Raw genomic sequence first — 18,097 nt, forward strand, 5'->3', positions numbered from 1 at the left:
CCGGTCATGCAGCACTGCACGATTATCTCAATTACCCAACAAACCTTGAGTCCTACAATTGTGAATGTGTCATGCCATTGGGACTTTACGACGCACTCAGCTGCTGAGGCTTTATGGCGTCGCCTGCCTCTCACCCTGGCGGGAAGGGCGGGCACCGCGGGGAATCGAACCCCGTACCCCTGGTTTCCCAGACGCGCATTGGTTAACGCAGATGCATCAACCGCTACACTACCAGCACTCCTACAATTGTGAATGTCCTCTTTCAGCAACCCTATTCATGAAGACATTGCATTCGTTCATACTGCATGCCATGAATCTTTTTCAGAACTTTAATTACATAACCGAGTTTTGCACGTGAACGTGATATCAGCTCATAGCCTGCGCAACGAACATGAATACAGTAAGAAGCACAACAGTGAGAACAGTCACGGCAATCTTCGCTGACGCCTGCATTACGCCAGACGCCACCGCACAGGTATGTACAGGAACGAGGCCGTGGTCTGCGCAGCCTGGAAGCACAGTGGCGCAGCGACTGTCACAGTGTCAACGGTGACAAGCCCGATGGCCTGCAACAAACCGAGGCTGCAAAGTGTCGTGGCGCCCGAGTGCCAAGGCGCGAACCGCTTGAGACCAGTCCGGGCCGGCCGGTGGCGGCAGCGACGCTCACCTTGTGCTGGCACATGTCCAGCTCGGACAGCTCCATCGGCGCCAGCTTCTTCACCGACGAGAGGAACTTGTCGTCAGCACTCTGCACCTCGAACGGTACAGGCCGCGCGCCGTCGGCGGCCGGCTGCCCGGCGGGCCCGGCGGCCGGCGGGGGCTCGCTGGTCCACAGCCAGCCAAGCAGGCTGGCCTGGCACAGCTGCCCAGCACACAGCAGCACCAGCAGCACAGCACACAGCTGCTGGCCAGCACACTGCATCATGTGCCCTCTCTGTCTCTTGTTCTACAGCTGAAAATAGCATGTCAAAAATCAGGTAAGAATGATATCAAGTTATACTATTTGTTAGATACCAGATGGTGAAAATGCAATGAGACACCTTTCTTCAGACATGTGGCTGGATCCCAAATGTAGGTCCAGGACCCCATAGGTTTCCATATTAATGAGCTCCTAGGATAAGACACAGATCTTTTGGAGCTCCAGGCACATGTTTGCATGTCACACTTCACTTTAAATTCATCTAAATGTGAGGCTCCTTGGTGTAACAAGACATGATGGCAGATCCAAGTCTGAACAAAAGGCACATTTGGAATTTAGTGGACCCTCAGCTCCATAAAACAGCAGATCCTTTCTTTTTTAGGCTTGGTTTCTGGATTTTATCACTCTGCTCCATACACAAAGGTCTGATATGAGAACTTGCAAGCTACAAGCTAAGCTGAGTAGGTTAGATGGTTGGATAAGGTTATCAAGGTTAAGCACTTTAGTAATCCAGTTAAAAAATTGTCATGTGGCAGTGTTTTTCATAGTCTATATCACCTTCACTTACTTTGTATTTTTAAACAGGATAGGGATGTACTGACATTGTATTGGATTTGTGGTTGTACTTGAATGTTTTACATAATCAAAGTTAATCAAAGGCTATCTCACTTTAAGAAAAACAGTCAGATATGCAGGGCCTTTCAATGTATTGCAATTTTGCAGTGAATGTGCTCCACATCAATCTGTGTCAAAGTACAAATGCAAACAGCATGAATCAATTTTGACTCAGTGTCGCATGGAGAGAGATCCTCCCCAAAACCTTGACATACTGTAACTGTTGACTGCAGGCAAGGCCACTGTTTAAGGTACCCAAAAGCCAGGCCGGTGCCTGGCACGAGGAGATGGTCGATACCTGCAGTCAAAATGCATGGCATCATTGGGAGGTAACAATATTTAGAACATAAAACAAAGATACAGATCAAAGAATACCAACCAAGGTACTATGCAACTCAGGTAGGTGCATATTTTATATTGTTCCTCAAAAAACCAACCTGAAAACAACGAGAGCGATGTGCGTGCCCCCAAAATCCGTTTTGAATTCCGCACCGTCTGCCGGTCTGGCCGTGTTGCTCAGCTGTTCGTTACCCTGCCTGGCTGCCAGCTGATTCTCCAGATTTTTGCCGTCTCCACCCTGGAAACCGTTAGATTATTGACACCGAAAGTCTCTAGAAGTCGCCAACATTCCAAAAGTCCCGGTTCTTATAGCCCGCTTCGCTCAGACGTACAGAAAACGTAAAGAGAACCACTGGCATCCTGATGCGGCGAGTGGAGCCTTGAGTGAAACTTATTGTTGAGCAGGACGGGACATGCCTCGTATTTTCCCAAACTAGGATGCTGTACCTGACCTCCATCGTGCCCGTGGGCCGCATGCTTTTCCCGGTTGTCTGCTACAAATTGACGTTTTTAGGTCGCGCTGTTCATTCCGGGCTAGTGTGATTCCTCATCCTTAAGTATCCCCTAATCTTGGGTGCGTGGCTACACGCATGCCTGATCAAACAGATACTTGGTCAGTGCGCCATATAAGTCACGCATGGAAAGGTCACCAACGGAACGTCTCAACGACAAAGGCGCCAAAAGAAGGCAGGCATTGAGTATTACCGGATCCTGCCTTACCGACGAATCTAACTTCCATCCATAGGGCAGACGGCAATGTTTTCGCACTGATGATTTCCGCACGATCTCTGACGAGATAACCGCATATGTAAATGTCAATGCATAGTGATCTGGGCGGGAGTCGCTTCGTATAGATACACTTGGATGCGTCATAATTTACACCGGCGGCCTTCCTGTGTAGATCACGGCGCTTAATGAAGGGTGGCGGTTTAGCCGGAAACGCATGTGCGCTTACATAACGACGGATCGCGATACGCACACAAACGTGGTGTTGCGGGCAAGAAGTCACGTGTCACGGTTTACAGGGGAAATGAAGGCATGCATAACGAACGATGCGCCACGATGTACGCAGTGATGGCGTTACACGCCGGTAACGGCGTTTCGTCTACACAGGAATGGTGCTGCGTGTAAGCAACGTGTCGCGAATTGGACACAATCACAGCGCGTGGCAAAAACGCATGGTGCCGACGCGACTCTCCACCAGGCCCGGTCACGACATCCCGCTCGTATTCTGCAGCCTCCTTGTAGCAGGAGAGGCCGCGGCGGTGCTTGAAGTCTGCTGACTCCGGGCGCTGACTGAACAGCGCACCTCCCTGGTAAAAATCAGCGCCCGTGAGATGCTTCGCGTTCGCAACCACTAACCACCCGTCTCCAGGTGCCAGTGTCGTTCTCCACACTCGACGCCAGCAGTTGGGCGGCAAAGTTGGCTCGGCGCGATGCCGCCATGCTTGTCTGCGCCCTGGAGATGACGACCAGCGTACGCTCACCAGTGAGACCAGCACACCTGAGCCAAAAAGCAAATACGTACCTGTATTAGCCGACCTCGAGTTTTCGGTTACAACCAGTCAAATACCTCGCCAACAACGTGCCACCGCGTTCATCCTTCCATCGGAATAACTGTACGGCATAATCTGCTGACCGCCATCCACATAATCGCGCACTTACGCCAAAACGTACATCAGCCGTACGCAATGTATCTGTCGGGTCATCCCACAAGCACCGTTTCGCGCTGCTGGCTCCCTGATGATTCCATGCGAAAATGGACAAACGGCACTCACTTCGAAGGCAAAAGTATGTGGCACAGTGCAATACCGACGGTGTGGCTCGCCGGCCACATCACCCAGCATGCATATCAGCGACACAGAATTCACGAAACACCATCACTCCTCTCCCGCCTCCTCCTTCTCCTCGTGCTGCTTGGCCAGGCTGCCAAACACCTGTGCAGGCACGCTTTGCTGTGAGACAGTCTCCTCCTCTTCCTCATCGTCATCCTCGTCCTCGTCCAGCTGGATCTCAGCCGGGTTCTGGACGCGACCGTCCTCGGCCACGGCCGTCTCCTCCTCGGTGGCGGTGCCACGCACGAACAGGATGCCGCCGTCGTCCGGCCGGCCCGCCGACTTCTGCGCCGCGCGCGCCTCCAGCATGCGCATGCCGTCGTTGAGGCCGGGCGCCAGGTCCGAGATAGTGCCCGCCATGGAGGAGGCCGACGCCAACATAGCCGCCGACATCATGTTCACCTGCTCAGGAGGCGACAGGGTCAGTGACACGATCGCCACGACGCAAACATCACGGGACATGAACGCCAAGTGGCGGACGCACCTGCCATACTCTGAAACTTATTCATCTGTACTTCGCCCCAATGGCAATCAAAAAGTATCCGCCGAGTCGCACGTAGCACGCTGCCAAAAGGCATTACTAGAAACTGTCACTAGATAAAATAGACGAACTCGCCCTCTTTAAAAGACCTCGCATACAAAACCAACTTACCCCGTAAACAAGCCAGATTGGTAAACCCTTACACACTCTACCACCGTCCTTCGAGACGCGGTCGAGCCCGACAACGCTGCCGGTCGGCCCAGTGCCGCTCACCTGCGTGTTATAGGTGGCCTGCACGGAGCGTTTGATGCGCAGCATCTCGCGCATCGTGTCCTCGTTGCCGTGGCGCACCTCGAACTCGCGCCACGTGCTCCAGAAGGTGGCCGTGGTGCGCGGGTCACACATCTGGCTGCAAGTGGGCGTAGATGGCGCGCGCCCGGTCAATCTCGCCTAGCCGGCGCTTCCAGCTCGGCGAAGCGCATGCACGTGTCGCGCGCCTCGTCGTCGCGCAGCTTGCTCGATAGCCTTCTCGTAGATCTCGCGCGTGCGCGTCACGCCGTAAATCTCGGCTGCCTTGCGGGTGTAAACGTCGAACATGAACTTCTTCTCGGCCTGCGGGACGGCGGTCGTGGCGCGGTCGTAGACGGCCATGGCGTGCCGCGCCAGGCCGTGCTCCTCCTCCAGTTTGGCGTATAAGCATGTACAGTGACTTGGCGTACTGCTCGGGACAGTGCTCCAGGCACTGCTCGAACAGGTCGCGCGCGCGTTCCAGCTTGGTGCCGCCGTACCGCTCGACGAACTTGGTGAGGTACGTGTTCCAGATGTCGTACACGTACGGCCACTTGAAGAGGCCGATGCCTTTCTCGTAAGCCTTGAACGCCTCCTCGAAAATAGTTGTTCTCTTCGAGGAACAGGCCGTAGTTGATGATGATGCGCTGGCGTGGCGATCTTCAGCTTCGATGATGCGGTCGTAAACGGCCTTGCACGTCTTGAATGTGCCGAAACTCTCCTCCAGATCGGCGTACATTGACCAGAGCTTGAGCGACTTGTAGATACGCATCTGCACTGTCTCCGACTGGTCGTGGTAGGCCACCTTGCGCGGCGGCGGCGCCACGGCGCGCTGCATCAGCTGCAGCGCGCGGTCATACTCCTCGTGCCGGATCTCCATCTCGGCCCATTCGCACCAGACCGTCGCCAGGTCGTCCACCTTGGCGTAGCCCACCTGGCACGCCTTCTCGAACACCACGCGCGCGTCGTCCAGCTGGTCGTTCTCTTCGTAGAACTTGGCGAAGGCCACCCACAGCGTGTGCAGCTTGCCCGTGGCCAGCTTGGGGTCGACCGTCTGTACCGCCTCCGTGTACGTGTTGATGATTTCGCGCGGCTTGCCCGCGAACAGCTCTACGCGCTTGTGCCACTCCAGAACGTTGTGCGGGTTCTGGCGCAGCAGGACCGAGTTGAGCAGCAGCGGCCGCCGCTGGATCAGCTCTTCGAAGCGCGCCAGCCGCAGCTCCAGCTCGATGTCGTCCTCCTCCGAGGGCGTCGTCTTCTGCGCCACCTGCTCCATCCGCTTGTTGAGGCTGAGCTCCTCGAACTGGGCGTAGGCGTCGAACACCTGCGTGAAGTCGCGCACGGTCGTCACTGTCTGGATTGCCTCCTCGTAGATGTCGCGCGCGCGGTCGAACAGCGCGCTGCGGATGTAGTAGTCGGCCAGCGAGTTCCACAGCTGGCCCAGCTGGTCCGTGTAGCGGCGTAGGCCGCCGCGAATGATGGCGTTCACGTCCAGCGACTTGACCTTGTGCGGGTTCTTGCTGATGAGCTCACAAAGCTCGTTCCACAGCTGGTGGTTGGACTTGCCCTGCTGCGACACGAAGTGCTCCTCGTTGACGATGGCCGCCAGGCGCATGGCCGCCTCGTCCAGCCGGTCGACCGAGCGCAGGTATTCGATGAACTCCTCCACCTTCTCCGGGCAGAGCTTCAGGTAGCGGCGGAACACGCGCACGGCCGTCTCCGGCACGTCGTGCTTCTTCACGAAGCTGATGTAGAGCGGCCAGAGCCGGTGGTGCTGCGTGATGGGCAGCGCCCGCAGTGCGCGGTCGAACACGCCGCGCGTGCGCGTGATCAGCTGCTGGTCGATCAGCAGCTGGCAGTAGTCGAGCCAGATGCGCGGCATCTTGTGCATGAACACCAGCGCCCGCTCGAAGGCGCTGTTGACGGCGTCATAGGCCGGGTCGATGATGGAGCGGCCCTTGAGCTGCCTGCGCCGCAGACGTAGGTAGCTGTGCCACAGCTTGTAGCTGCCTGGCAGCTCGCGCAGCGCGCGCTCGTACAGCATGTTGACTGACTTCCCATGACGCCTCCTTCTTGTGCTCGATGTAGCGCAGCCAGTGCTTCACCGAGTAAGGGTTTCTGAGGATCTCCTCTTCATATGGGAGATCATCTTCACTGAAGATGATCTCTGGCTTTTCAGATACAGGCATCTTGCAGTTTGTCTTATATTGGACAGACTTCGAGCACGCCTGAAATCACGAAATGGTCAGGTGAAGCAAAAACGAGTGCAACAAAAATACGACCATAAACCTGACATCAATATGGATGATAGACTGAGGGAGTGGGACATATGTTCCATAATAACACAGCATCTGGTGTACCACAGGTATCGAGTGTTGAACCGGCAGTCCACTGCATTAACAATGGTGTAGGTAAGATGAGGAAACATTTCAGTCAAATCGTCTGGTCGGAGCCCGACTCCAGCTCAGACCCCATTCCGGACCAGCCTGTCATCGCTCCCTCCAAAATCTCTGTGTAAGGGGGCCATCATACAACCTGGGCTGTTGATGATTTGGGCTTTGAGGTGCACCAACTACATTGGTCACATGGTGCCCAGCCTGGGCTGTTGAACTGTGTCTTTAAGAATCCATAACAACAACAGTTCATTGCATAACTGTGCATGACAACTGATTAGGACAATAGTGCAATAGTAGCATCATGGCCTGTCATGCCTGTTCTCATAGTGAGTGGCAGGCACACTCTGCTCAAGGCATATCACCCTTTACTGTGTGCTTTAATTTCCCAATCAGTGATTTGTAACATCTATCATAACATATGTTCAGTCCAATTATTAACCATTCCTGCAATTCAGTCTTGAATTTCTCCTGTGGAACTCAATTTTAATCCATAATAAAGGTTTTGTTCAATCCCTTTTTAACTATAATGGGACACAGTTAGATGAAAAAGCTGATGCTTTTGACACTTTTTTGCATGCCTAATGTCTTTGTGGCATATGAATGGTATATGACAGATGTGAGATGATCCAACTGATAAAAAAGGTCACACCCTTTTTTCCTGACATGTTATGTACAAATAAATCATTGCTCTATCAGCTCACTAGCCCAGTATCTGTGTGAATGAGATGTGCCTCTGGTTGGCACAAGTCTTCAAATACTTGCATGTTGTTCTTTGACCCTGAAAAGCTACAGCAAAGCTGCCCAGATTTGTACTGACACTGGATCTATTTCTCAGTCCTAAATAGGTGTCAAGTCCAAGAGGGAGGACTTGCCATCAGTTTGTCATTTGACAGGTACCCAAATGGACAGGACAATAAAACTCGATAAACACAAGCTGCATGTCATGCTAACAAATGATCTGATTTCAGCCACCAAACTTGTTTACTTAGTGATCATAGCAAGTTTTACAAAAGTAATGATACATGAAAATAACTTGTTCATAAGTCATTGCAGCCCAAGCTTATTTTTTAAGCATAACAAATGTGCAATCCAGTCCCCCAATCCAGCTGCTAATCTAAAAATGCAACATGCATTCATAGGAATAAGCATGGGTTTAGCACCCTGACAGCCCAATTCTCCCCCTTTCAAGACTGCTATCTGGTCACATTTCCATGCCAAGGGAGAAATGCATGGACAGCCACATCAGGACCTTTCATAACATTTTACAAATTCCTAATACTGTTTGGATAACTGACAAAATTACAGAATGTGTACCACACAATGTTTGTCAATGGGGCTGTAAGGATCAGCATCCATCCTGATAGCCTGAGCTTAACTAATGATTCAATGCTACTGGAGCCAGTTATTCTTGCAACACAACTTTGTTAAAAAGTTATAGAGCACATATGATGCTTTGGAATTGAATTAAAATGTCATCCACATTATTGCAATATTGTTTATAAATTAGTGACCAATGATCAGGATATTGGGCATGCAGTCTTCACATAAAAGGACATGCAAGTAAACTGAGCTGAAATAAAAGGCATGTGATTGAGATGGAAGATAGCATTACACAAATGAATTTTTAAAAAATGGCAGTGATGACTAAAGGCACTAAGGATTTTAGGACCAGATGGGAATACAATATATTTGACACAGGCTCCATCCACTTTGCTCAATTTTCTTCCAGCAGCAGTAATTTTGCACAGAACAACACATGGCTATGCCAAACACCAGCCCTTCCATGGTTCATGTAGGTTTGACATGGTCATGTGGCTCATGGATCATGACATTTCAGTTGTAAGCATAGCTGGTGAAACATGGTTGATTTGTAGCCTGAAGGCACTGGGTATTAGTACTATAACAGGCATGTTTGGTCTGATAGGGAGGACAGGTGGCAAATGGCCACAGAGGGTCAGGGCAGCCCAAGGTAGACAAGCTCTACCATTGCCATTCTCAAGTCTGTATAACACCCATATACTGAGCTGGATGCTGAAGTGATATTGACATGCTGAACTTGTCCCCCATATGATCTGGAGTTCATTAAAGCTCAAGTTAGCTTATTTTTGAAGAATTTTACTAGTAATTGACATTAAAATGTTATGATAACTTCAAAAATGGCTCTCAATGAACCTCAATTGATGAAGATCATACATCATGCACCAGGCATCCTGATAGCCATGTATGTCCACTGAAATTGTTTCTGCTATGCACCCTCTATGCCAAGCATGCTTGATGTTGCATGCCTTTTTCAAGTCCAGTAGCATTTCAACATATGTTACAGATATTTAATGTATATATGTATATGTCATGCTACAGTAAATTGATACCTGTGAGCCTTCCTGTGCTTGAGGCACAGCCTATCTGTCAGCATTCCTCCACTTCCTCCCAATCCACCCACTGTACTTGATGCATAAGCCCCATCAGTGTGCTGAGTGTCATGCTGGTTAAAACGTCTACTTGGAGAGTGCCCAAAGCACTGTTCTACATGCACTGAAATTTTTACTACAACATCCACTTTACACATCCTGGCTTGCAGGTAGAGGCATGTTGCAAAATTGTTTAATGCACCGGACCAGTACAACTTAGTGGTGGATTAATAGCCAACACAGCATGCTTTGCGCAAGTTATCTACACACAAAAGCCATCCATCTAAACCATCCCACAAAAAATCCTTACTGTGCGGGACAATCCACGGCACTAAAGATGTATCAACCTCTCGTAAGGACCTACGTCCTATGAACTCCGGGCTGATCTCTCGCAGAGACCAATAATTAATGATAGCCGGAATAATCCCCCACATCAACTCAAACTCTCACGCTCGAAAATAGCATAACAGGCCGGCTCAAATGGCATATATGGCGCATCCGTGCACAGCCGTTGCGCGGAGAATAGAAACGGTAAGGTAGTATGTGACGTCACTGAAAACCATGCCATGTTTTGAAAGGCATGCATTGCTTTTGCTGTTCAATAAATCTTCATATACGATAATATTTTGCCTCCTCTAGTCGTATATAGGATCACTTTCCCATACGTCAGCCTCCATAGCCATAAGAAAGGGTGGTGGGGTTCGTGGGCACCGCGGCAGTACCACGGGGTATTCCGGACAAATATCTCACTGAAGTGCATTTGCCCTATTGCCTTTCAACCGAATTCATCTACACGGATGTTTTTCATCGACAGGTCTTTTTGACGCCTTTTAGTGAAGGTATATGCTAAAAGCAGCGTGGCAATTTGTAAGCGCGCCTTTTTCGACGTGTTTAACTTACAAAATGTCATGAAGTCAAAATTAATATTCCTGGATTACTAATCTGCCAATCTATTTAATTTGAATGCCTATTTGCCGACGTACTTTTTGGTCGAGTGTTTATTGCCAAGCTGTTGTAAATTCTAATGGCAATTTGCTGAAATGCTCTTCATTGAAATGTCAATGAGCCGATTTTTCCACTTGAATGCCATTTTGACTGAATGTTCTAGTGGAAGGTTGGTTGACCGCAATGCTTTTTAATCAAATGCCATTAAGATGACAGTATTTTTAGTTAAACACTTACTGCTGAAAAGTGGAGCGCAGCTCAGAACACTGTGAACCGCCAATACGATCGTTTAACACTATGGCGTTGTTTAGCCAGTACTTTCTGGTATGTCGAAGGCCGTTAGCTCGGTGTAAGAACTTTGAACTTACAGTGCGTACAGTTGTCCACTTAGTTGCAATATATGTGTTTTTCACTCTATCGCCCTACTGAGAGAAGCCTCAGTGGCCCGAAGATATATCAAAAACTTGGCAAGCTAGGTCCACGTGAAAAAAACGGCAATGAAAAGCTCTTGTCAAGCTACAACAGATTAGTCTGAGGGAGCGATGGTGAATGTGATATTTGACAGCTTGAATCAGGACCATACTCATAACCCTTAACTACCTCCTGTCAGATGGGCTTTAGTCGCCATGGTCAGAGGTGACCTGCTGTGTGCCAAGTCACATAAAAGGAGGAAGGCTAGTGTTCCACTCGCCTGTTTACCTATATCAAGTACTAAGCAAGCCAAACCAGCGCGAGTTACTCCATGATCTTAGCCATATTGGTCACGCCCAACCAACATCTTGCTATTAATGTGTAACGTAATTCATGGACCGCCCATTGCGGTCTGTGGTGATATCACCAAAGAAGATTTGCAATCGCTCGAGCTACATTATGGCAAAAGGGACCATTGTTCGGCAAGGTGGCTATTCGACGAATTTGTGCCCATCTCATTGGCATTCGTCAAATTGCATTTTGACCATTGGCTTTCAGGAACTCAAACATTTGGTGTTTTCTCATTCGTCAAATTGCTGTTCGTACAGTTTATAGTTCGACTAAAACATTTCGCTTCTTTTGCCATTCGATGCTTATCTATTCGTCTAAATGCCGTTTCCGCATACTGACATCCCGTTAATTAACACTTGGGAAAACTAATCAAGTCTTGACGGATTAGCCTTTCTACCAACCTGCATTTAGACACTTTGCACTTCTTAAAAAGCAAATGTTGTCAAAAGCGTTTCGCCTTTTAGACGTTCGTCGTTTTAACATGGTACGAACAGGATGTAATGGGCAGGGGGTCAGTGCCTTCGGCTGCTCCATTTGTGGCCTAAGTCCGAACCTCGGTTGCGTCATGACCCCAGCGCGCTATTATGGCCTCTGCGGTCGCTTACGCCGCGTAAAGGCGCGCAAAACGACGTGCGTCGCGTTACTTGAAAACAAAACTACGGCGAAATGGCGTAACAGCAAAAAGCAATCGGTTTGTTTACATTCGGTGGAATAACGTTCGGCTGAACATCTTTCGGTAATTTGCACCGGCACTTCTTTTTCTAGGACTTTAACACGAGCTTGGGTGGGGTCAAATTGCTCCCGGAAGTTTTTCCCGAATAGTTTCCGAACGGCGCGGCGTAGCCATGCCACATTTTGCATAGCTGTAGACAACTGAATAACGGATTGCTTGGTGCCAAAAAATTTAGATGTGCCTTGTAAGGTTGATGACCTGCGACAGGTCAAAGTCAGGCCATGGATTCCGCGAAGTGAATTTCTAGGATATCGTTCAATCTGATGCAACAGCGGAGTGTTAGACGTAGCCATACGGCTCTGAGGTGCTTTCTTAGCCATTACAACAATTGAATGAACAAATTAAATTAATCTAAGGCTAGTTTTGAAGGTCAGACCAGGGTCAAAACCACTCTGACTTAGCTTCCAGGGCTCGCAGTATGGGGTGGTTTCTGGCGCTCATTTCGAATTTATTGATGACAGGAGACACATTATGCATTTTCCATAGACTTCTCCAAGGTCAAAATAGGTGACTGACCTAAGAAAGCCCAGGTCGACATTTTGAATTTAGGAGCATACTTCTTAGCGTAACCTTTGACGCTTATTCAAATTCAAAACTCAAAGCAGTCATGTATGCTTTCGGTCACCATGACCTTCAAAAGGTTGAACAAAGTCACTGATCTGAAAGGAGCATGCAACCTTTGCTTAGAACAGATATCTAGGTTTTGGGGCACTTTAGAACCCAACCCGAAAATTGGTCTGGCTTGACCTCATTTGACGCAAAGGTTATGATCTAGAAGCCCCAAACTTTGATTTAAGTGAGTTCAGGTACAGGCCAATACACCCTGCAAATCGGGTGTCTCTAGCTCTGTTAGTGCTTGCGATCTCAGGGGGGCCAAATTGACCCCCACCCCACCCGAGCGAAGGGTATCCAACCGACCACCTGAGCGCGTGTTAAGGAGCGGTGTTGCCTAGCGGCACAGCTAAGGCTCCCCATTCCCTTCAGACCCAGATTTGTCTCACTTTTCCACCATGGATGGCTTCTGGTGCCCCCAAATTATATTTTCAGCTTCAACAACGGGTCTCATGACGCTGCATGGGGTGAAGCCATGAGATTAAGCCTACGCCGTCCGTCCCAATATCCGAAAATTGCGGGATGTTTCATCACCGCATACTAGCCGCGTGGGCCAAGAGTTATCCGCCATTTGATAGGCATGCATGCATACATGGGAACACATGCTCACTTGCTCGCACTTCCTCGGTCGAACCTACACGCCATCGGCCGCCTGGACGCCTCGGCTGGTCTAAGCTGACCGGTGAGATCGTGGCGACGCCTATCGGCGACACGCTGCGGCTCGCGCACGGTTGGCCGGCGTCGCGTGCATCACGCGGCGACCGCGCATGGTCGGGCCGACCTTGGATGAACCCCGATTTGTGCCGCATGGCGCGTCTGACCGTCACCATCTTGACCCGCGCACGGGCAACTTCCGGCGGAGCGGACGGCAGCTGTTCGGGCCTCAGAAATAACTTACTTAACTTTACCGCTGACATAAGCTTGGAATTGTCATGTGCGGTACATGCGCGTAATGTGGGTATGGTGCGAATATTCAGCTCGATATGTCACTCGTATCTCGGAGCGAATCTGAATGAGAACGGAAGGGCACTTAAAGGCAAACACAGCAGCCCCCGGCTTGTCCGTATTGGAGACGTGATCCCACCGTTGTGCACTTGGCATGGAGGTACGATTGAGGAACCACGATCGGCGACTGTTACTGGGCACTCGTGGAACGGAGTAAAAGCAGCTTATACCACTGAGACTCAGAAATGGCTGCTGCATTTGTCGAGCGCAGATCAATTGAAGTGTGATTACGCTGGCCAACCAAGCATCTCAACCAATGCATCTCGGTCGTCTTACTGAGGTTCATTCAGGGCAGCTATTTGCGTATTTCATCTGTATTATTTCGGATGACGAATGCTGCAAATGCACACCATTTCCACCCCTTCGCTACATAAACGTTCTGAGGAAGATGGAGCGGTGCGTACAGTGATAAGACACTACTTTCATAATAGAACTGATCTAGACTTAAGCTACATAAACATACAAACAACACTCAAGATCACGTTACAGATGTCACAGGTTTCGTAAGTGGCGTCACATAGCTGTACAGCATGTATCAAAACAGCTGAACTGATCCGCACTGCCCAGTGAAGGCGGCTTACGCGGTCCTAAAACAAAACTCGCCGCATTCGCCGTCGACGCAAAAAGCAACGACACAACAAGAAAGGAGCGAAGGTTCGGCCGCACCGTCACGGCTCACACGCGCTCGCGGCCATAGGTATGACGTATTTACAATGATTCAGCTCCTCCGAGCGCTCCTTGGGGCCGCGCCCACGTGGGGCGCTCCAGGAGCGCTGCCGGAAGACTTCGTCGCCCGTCTATCTGCCAGAGGGGCTGGGTGTAGGGCGCACGCTCTGGCTTCACCATCCTGCTGACGTGCCTCGAGCCCCGGACCAGCTGGCGACGGCACAGCACGGAAGTCAGCAGCACGCTTCTCACACCGGTCACGCCAGCCCACGCGAATGCCGCGTCTTACCGACGCAACGACAGCAGACGCGTTTGCGGTACTCAGGCCAGTTACAGCGCAATGGACTCCGACACTCATTCCGATTCCGCCTGTGAACGGCGCTGAGAAAAATGAAAATTATAGTTCCAGACCACGTGACACGCATATGAGTCTGCTTTTAGTTCAGTCCATCCGCTGATTCCCACGCAACCGTTGTACGTCGGTGACGTCGAGGTTAAACCTGTCATGGTGATCCGCGACGAGTAGTATCTAGCCAATGTTACGAGCCTTCCCATCTCACATAAAGTTACTTACGTCACGAGTCTGCGCAACTCAGTTCGTCTCCGCCATCCAAGCAGTCCGGCTTTCCATCGCAAATCTGAAACACGTCCGGATTTTATTGCCTGTGCAAGAGGCGCATATTATACAATCATTGTTAAAACTGCATGCCTAATGCCAAATTGCCGGCATGAACGGAGAAATGGCACATTTTCGACAGGGCAGAAGTGGTTCTTCAATTTTCCGAAATTCCTATGGTCGCATATTACAATTTCACCTCAGTACGCAGCTTTGACTACGACACTTGCAGAGCTGATTTATGCACGACTCGGATGAGAAGGTAGTGTCCTAAGGCGTAGTTTGTTAAAAGTGCTGGAAATGAGGAGCCTAAACATATAAATATTTTAATATAATTGGAGAACCATATGCCTAAAAATTGGAGTCTTTCATGCCCTCTTGCGTGGATTGTTTCAGTGACGACGGCGCGGGCTTGCCCGGCGAATCCCATCGCTCCAAACGGCTCACGACCCAAACTAAGTAGACTGTCCCCAGCTATCTCACTGACGAAAACATCTTACGAATCGAGATGTCTGAAGCACCAATGTCTTGCTTTGCTAAAGGTTACGAGATTTTCGTTCTTCCAAGCCCAGCCTCCATAAGGAGGAACTGAGAGAGGTTTCTCAATTAACTCGAGTGTCCCACTAATTCGGTGTCTTACCCTCTGGGGTGCACCACTACTAGAACTGTCCTCTGCTCGGGTCATCCCACTGATAAAGTTTCTCGCTAGCTCAGGGTGCGTCACTGTTCTCACTCACTGCCCAGAGGCCATCACCGCCTCGGAGGGCCTCACTGTCGGCAGCGTCCTGGACTGACCTGCTCCGACTGGATGCACTGTCCGGTTCGGCACTGGAACTGTCCTCGCTCGCAGTTGAACGGGGGACAGAACTCGGGCTCGTCCGAGCCGTCCCCGCAGTCGTCCTGCAGCGGCAAGGTCAGGTCACGTGGAATAGGGTGACGGGGACATTTCAAACTCATGCCAAGACATCGGTGTCTTGGTTGATAATGGGAGGGTATTATTAAATGTTCTTCGACGTATCGAATTGAAGTGTAATATATCGTATTGTTGCAGCGCTGGGAAAACAAAACTTCGCACCTGTGTCGTTTTTGCGTTATTTCGCTGCCTGAAATTAATGACTAATACATTGAGTTCTTCACACCTCAACTGCGGTCTGCAAGAAGTAGGCCAAGTAGACTCCTGCACACGAGGATCGCTATCCTTTCCATGTACCCTCGTACGTTCCAACTGACTGACAGCGCTTCTTCCGCGCCCCGTCCAGCGTGCCAATAACGGTCCCGCCCGCTATAGGGGGCGCCACCGCCGCCGCTCGGTGCGCCTTCGACGCACCTCGCCGTTACAGACGAGCCAGTGCGGCAGGCACTTGAAGGTCTGCTTGCAGATGAACTGGTCGCGGGTGCAGTTGGTGGTGCAGGTGGCGCCGTCGTCCTCGGTGACGAAGTGGTCGGGGCAGGCGCAGGCGCGGCCCCCATCAGGCGTCAGCAGACAGAGTGTGGCGCAGCCGCCGCCAGATTCGCCACACGGGTTCGGCCGCGTCACTGCCGACAGCGGGCGGCTCATCAGACACTGCACTGCACTGCACTACACGGACACTGCATACACTGCACTGCGGGCACTCCGCTGGGAGGGTGGAACATCGCAGGGATATGGAAAGACGAGCTGTTACCGTGAAAGGCTTTTAAAGCAATCGAATGGCTGTGTTGTAGGGAAATGAGCGAATAAATATTCCGCCAGATGCGCCGACAAACTGTTTTGCAGCGGCAGAACAAATTCGATTAAGCTCTCGATTATAATCATTCCGCGTGCTTTACCTGTGCCTGTACAGGTTGATGCAATGACTACACGGCACAATCATACTGAAGGTTGAGCCACGACAGCAGCATTGAATAAAGCGCAGTCGAGTAGAATACAAAACTATAATATATTGTGTTATTCGGCTGTGGTTGGGACTAGATGGGTTCCACGATACACTAGAATAGAATGAGTTCAGAGTTCTTATGCTGAGTTATCGACCTTGCACATTCCGTGTATTATGCCAGGGGGTACTGGTTAAACGACGCTTCAGAACAAACCTTGACTGCTGGCAATGTAACCAGTCTGTGCTTTATAGCGTCGTTCAACCAATGTCTCCTGGTATATTGCAGGCTAATAACTCAGCATAAGAGCTCTGAACTCATATAACGCCAAAAAAGGAACTGAAGACGTTTCTTGCATATATAAAGCACCAAAGCAATGCTATGAAAGCCGTGTGGCCGGTATGCGATGGATTTAGCGAGCGATTCGAAAATAACGTTGATAAAGTAAATTTTTAGACGGTTGGATGGCAGGGATAAAAATCAATAAGGATATTCGGCGTGTCTATGTGATTAGGCCATATCAATCCAGACAGACGTTGGTGTCAATCCTTAGTCACTATCTCGTCTCAGAGTTTGCTGATGTCTGATGTAAAAACCCGAAGCATCAAAGTTTCCTCTTATTTGGCACAACAATCTAGGTTCCGGATATTGCAAGACGTAAAAATAACAACTGGTGTCTGGTTAAGTCGCAGAAGAAGCCTGCATTCCAGCGCCAATGTGTCGCGTCGTCTGTCATTACATCTGATAGCGGAATTATCTCTTAAGAAACGCTGGGTGGTGTAACGGTTACACCGGCTGCGCCTTCAGCTTATGGCATTCCCTCTCTCCACGTCAGCTTTCAATGCACCCTGTTTGCCAAATATGTTTTTTGAGAAGCTTTTAATGACGAAATGAAATAAATATAAGCGTAAGCAGTTATCAACGCAACAAGCAACAACTCAAGGAAATCGCAGATGTGTAGGGTTCAGGATGTCACGTAGGTGCCTTTTTAGCTTGGTTGCTCGAAACGATGCGGGACCGAACAATTATGTCTTTCTATATTTCATGGGTGAACCAGATGGATCAGATTAAACCAATGGCGTGTGGAAGTACAGCTTAGTCGGATGGATGTCTGCGCAGTTAGATTTCCGGGACGTGGTGAAACCGGATCGGTAAGGCTCCTAGAGCGACGTCAGAGCGGTTTCACCCATGTCCACAGATCGCTCAGCAGCATCGCACGGCGTGCCAATCGCGGTAAATCGCCGTCCGCGCATCATAGACTCACAGCCAACAGACTAGCATGTGCGAATGTAGACTCCCAGCCAATCGACTGGCACGTGCGAAGGTAGACTCGCAGCAATCGACTGGCATGTGCGAAGGTAGACTCACAGCCAATCGACTGGCACGTGCGAAGGTAGACTCACAGCCAACAGACTGGCACGTGCGAAGGTAGACTCACAGCCAACAGACTGGCACGTGCGAAGGGTGCTTAGCCCGGGTTCGGGCTTCGGCATGAAAAAAAATCGTTCAATACAAGCATAGAGGAATCACAATGTACTTCCAGCTTAACAAAGCAGAAATACATGTGAAAGGTCGCAGACTGTCACGTTCGGCAGCTGCCATCTGCTGGCTTTTGGACTAGCT

General features: G+C 50.2%; 1 protein-coding gene and 1 pseudogene across 1 annotated transcript in view; both read right to left on the bottom strand.

Annotated features, from left to right (window-relative positions):
• Positions 1-3,406: 3,406 nt before the first annotated feature.
• LOC119110538 (pre-mRNA-splicing factor syf1 homolog) lies at positions 3,407-9,250 on the bottom strand (annotated as a pseudogene).
• A 4,344-nt stretch (positions 9,251-13,594) lies between these two features.
• Positions 13,595-18,097, bottom strand: part of LOC119110070 (vitellogenin receptor) — a 36,348-nt gene continuing 31,845 nt past the window's right edge. The window contains exons 11-14 of the mRNA XM_037233813.1: positions 15,948-16,156; positions 15,416-15,520; positions 14,579-14,642; positions 13,595-14,214 (exon numbers count right to left, since the gene is read on the bottom strand). Of these exons, the coding sequence (XP_037089708.1) occupies positions 14,580-14,642; positions 15,416-15,520; positions 15,948-16,156 (377 nt within the window). The 3' untranslated portion in view covers positions 13,595-14,214; position 14,579. The remainder of the gene's footprint in view (positions 14,215-14,578; positions 14,643-15,415; positions 15,521-15,947; positions 16,157-18,097) is intronic.

The sequence above is a fragment of the Pollicipes pollicipes genome, unplaced genomic scaffold (genome assembly GCF_011947565.3).
Source record: "Pollicipes pollicipes isolate AB1234 unplaced genomic scaffold, Ppol_2.1 Scaffold_7231;HRSCAF=8579_pilon_pilon_pilon, whole genome shotgun sequence".
NCBI lineage: Eukaryota > Metazoa > Arthropoda > Thecostraca > Pollicipedomorpha > Pollicipedidae > Pollicipes > Pollicipes pollicipes.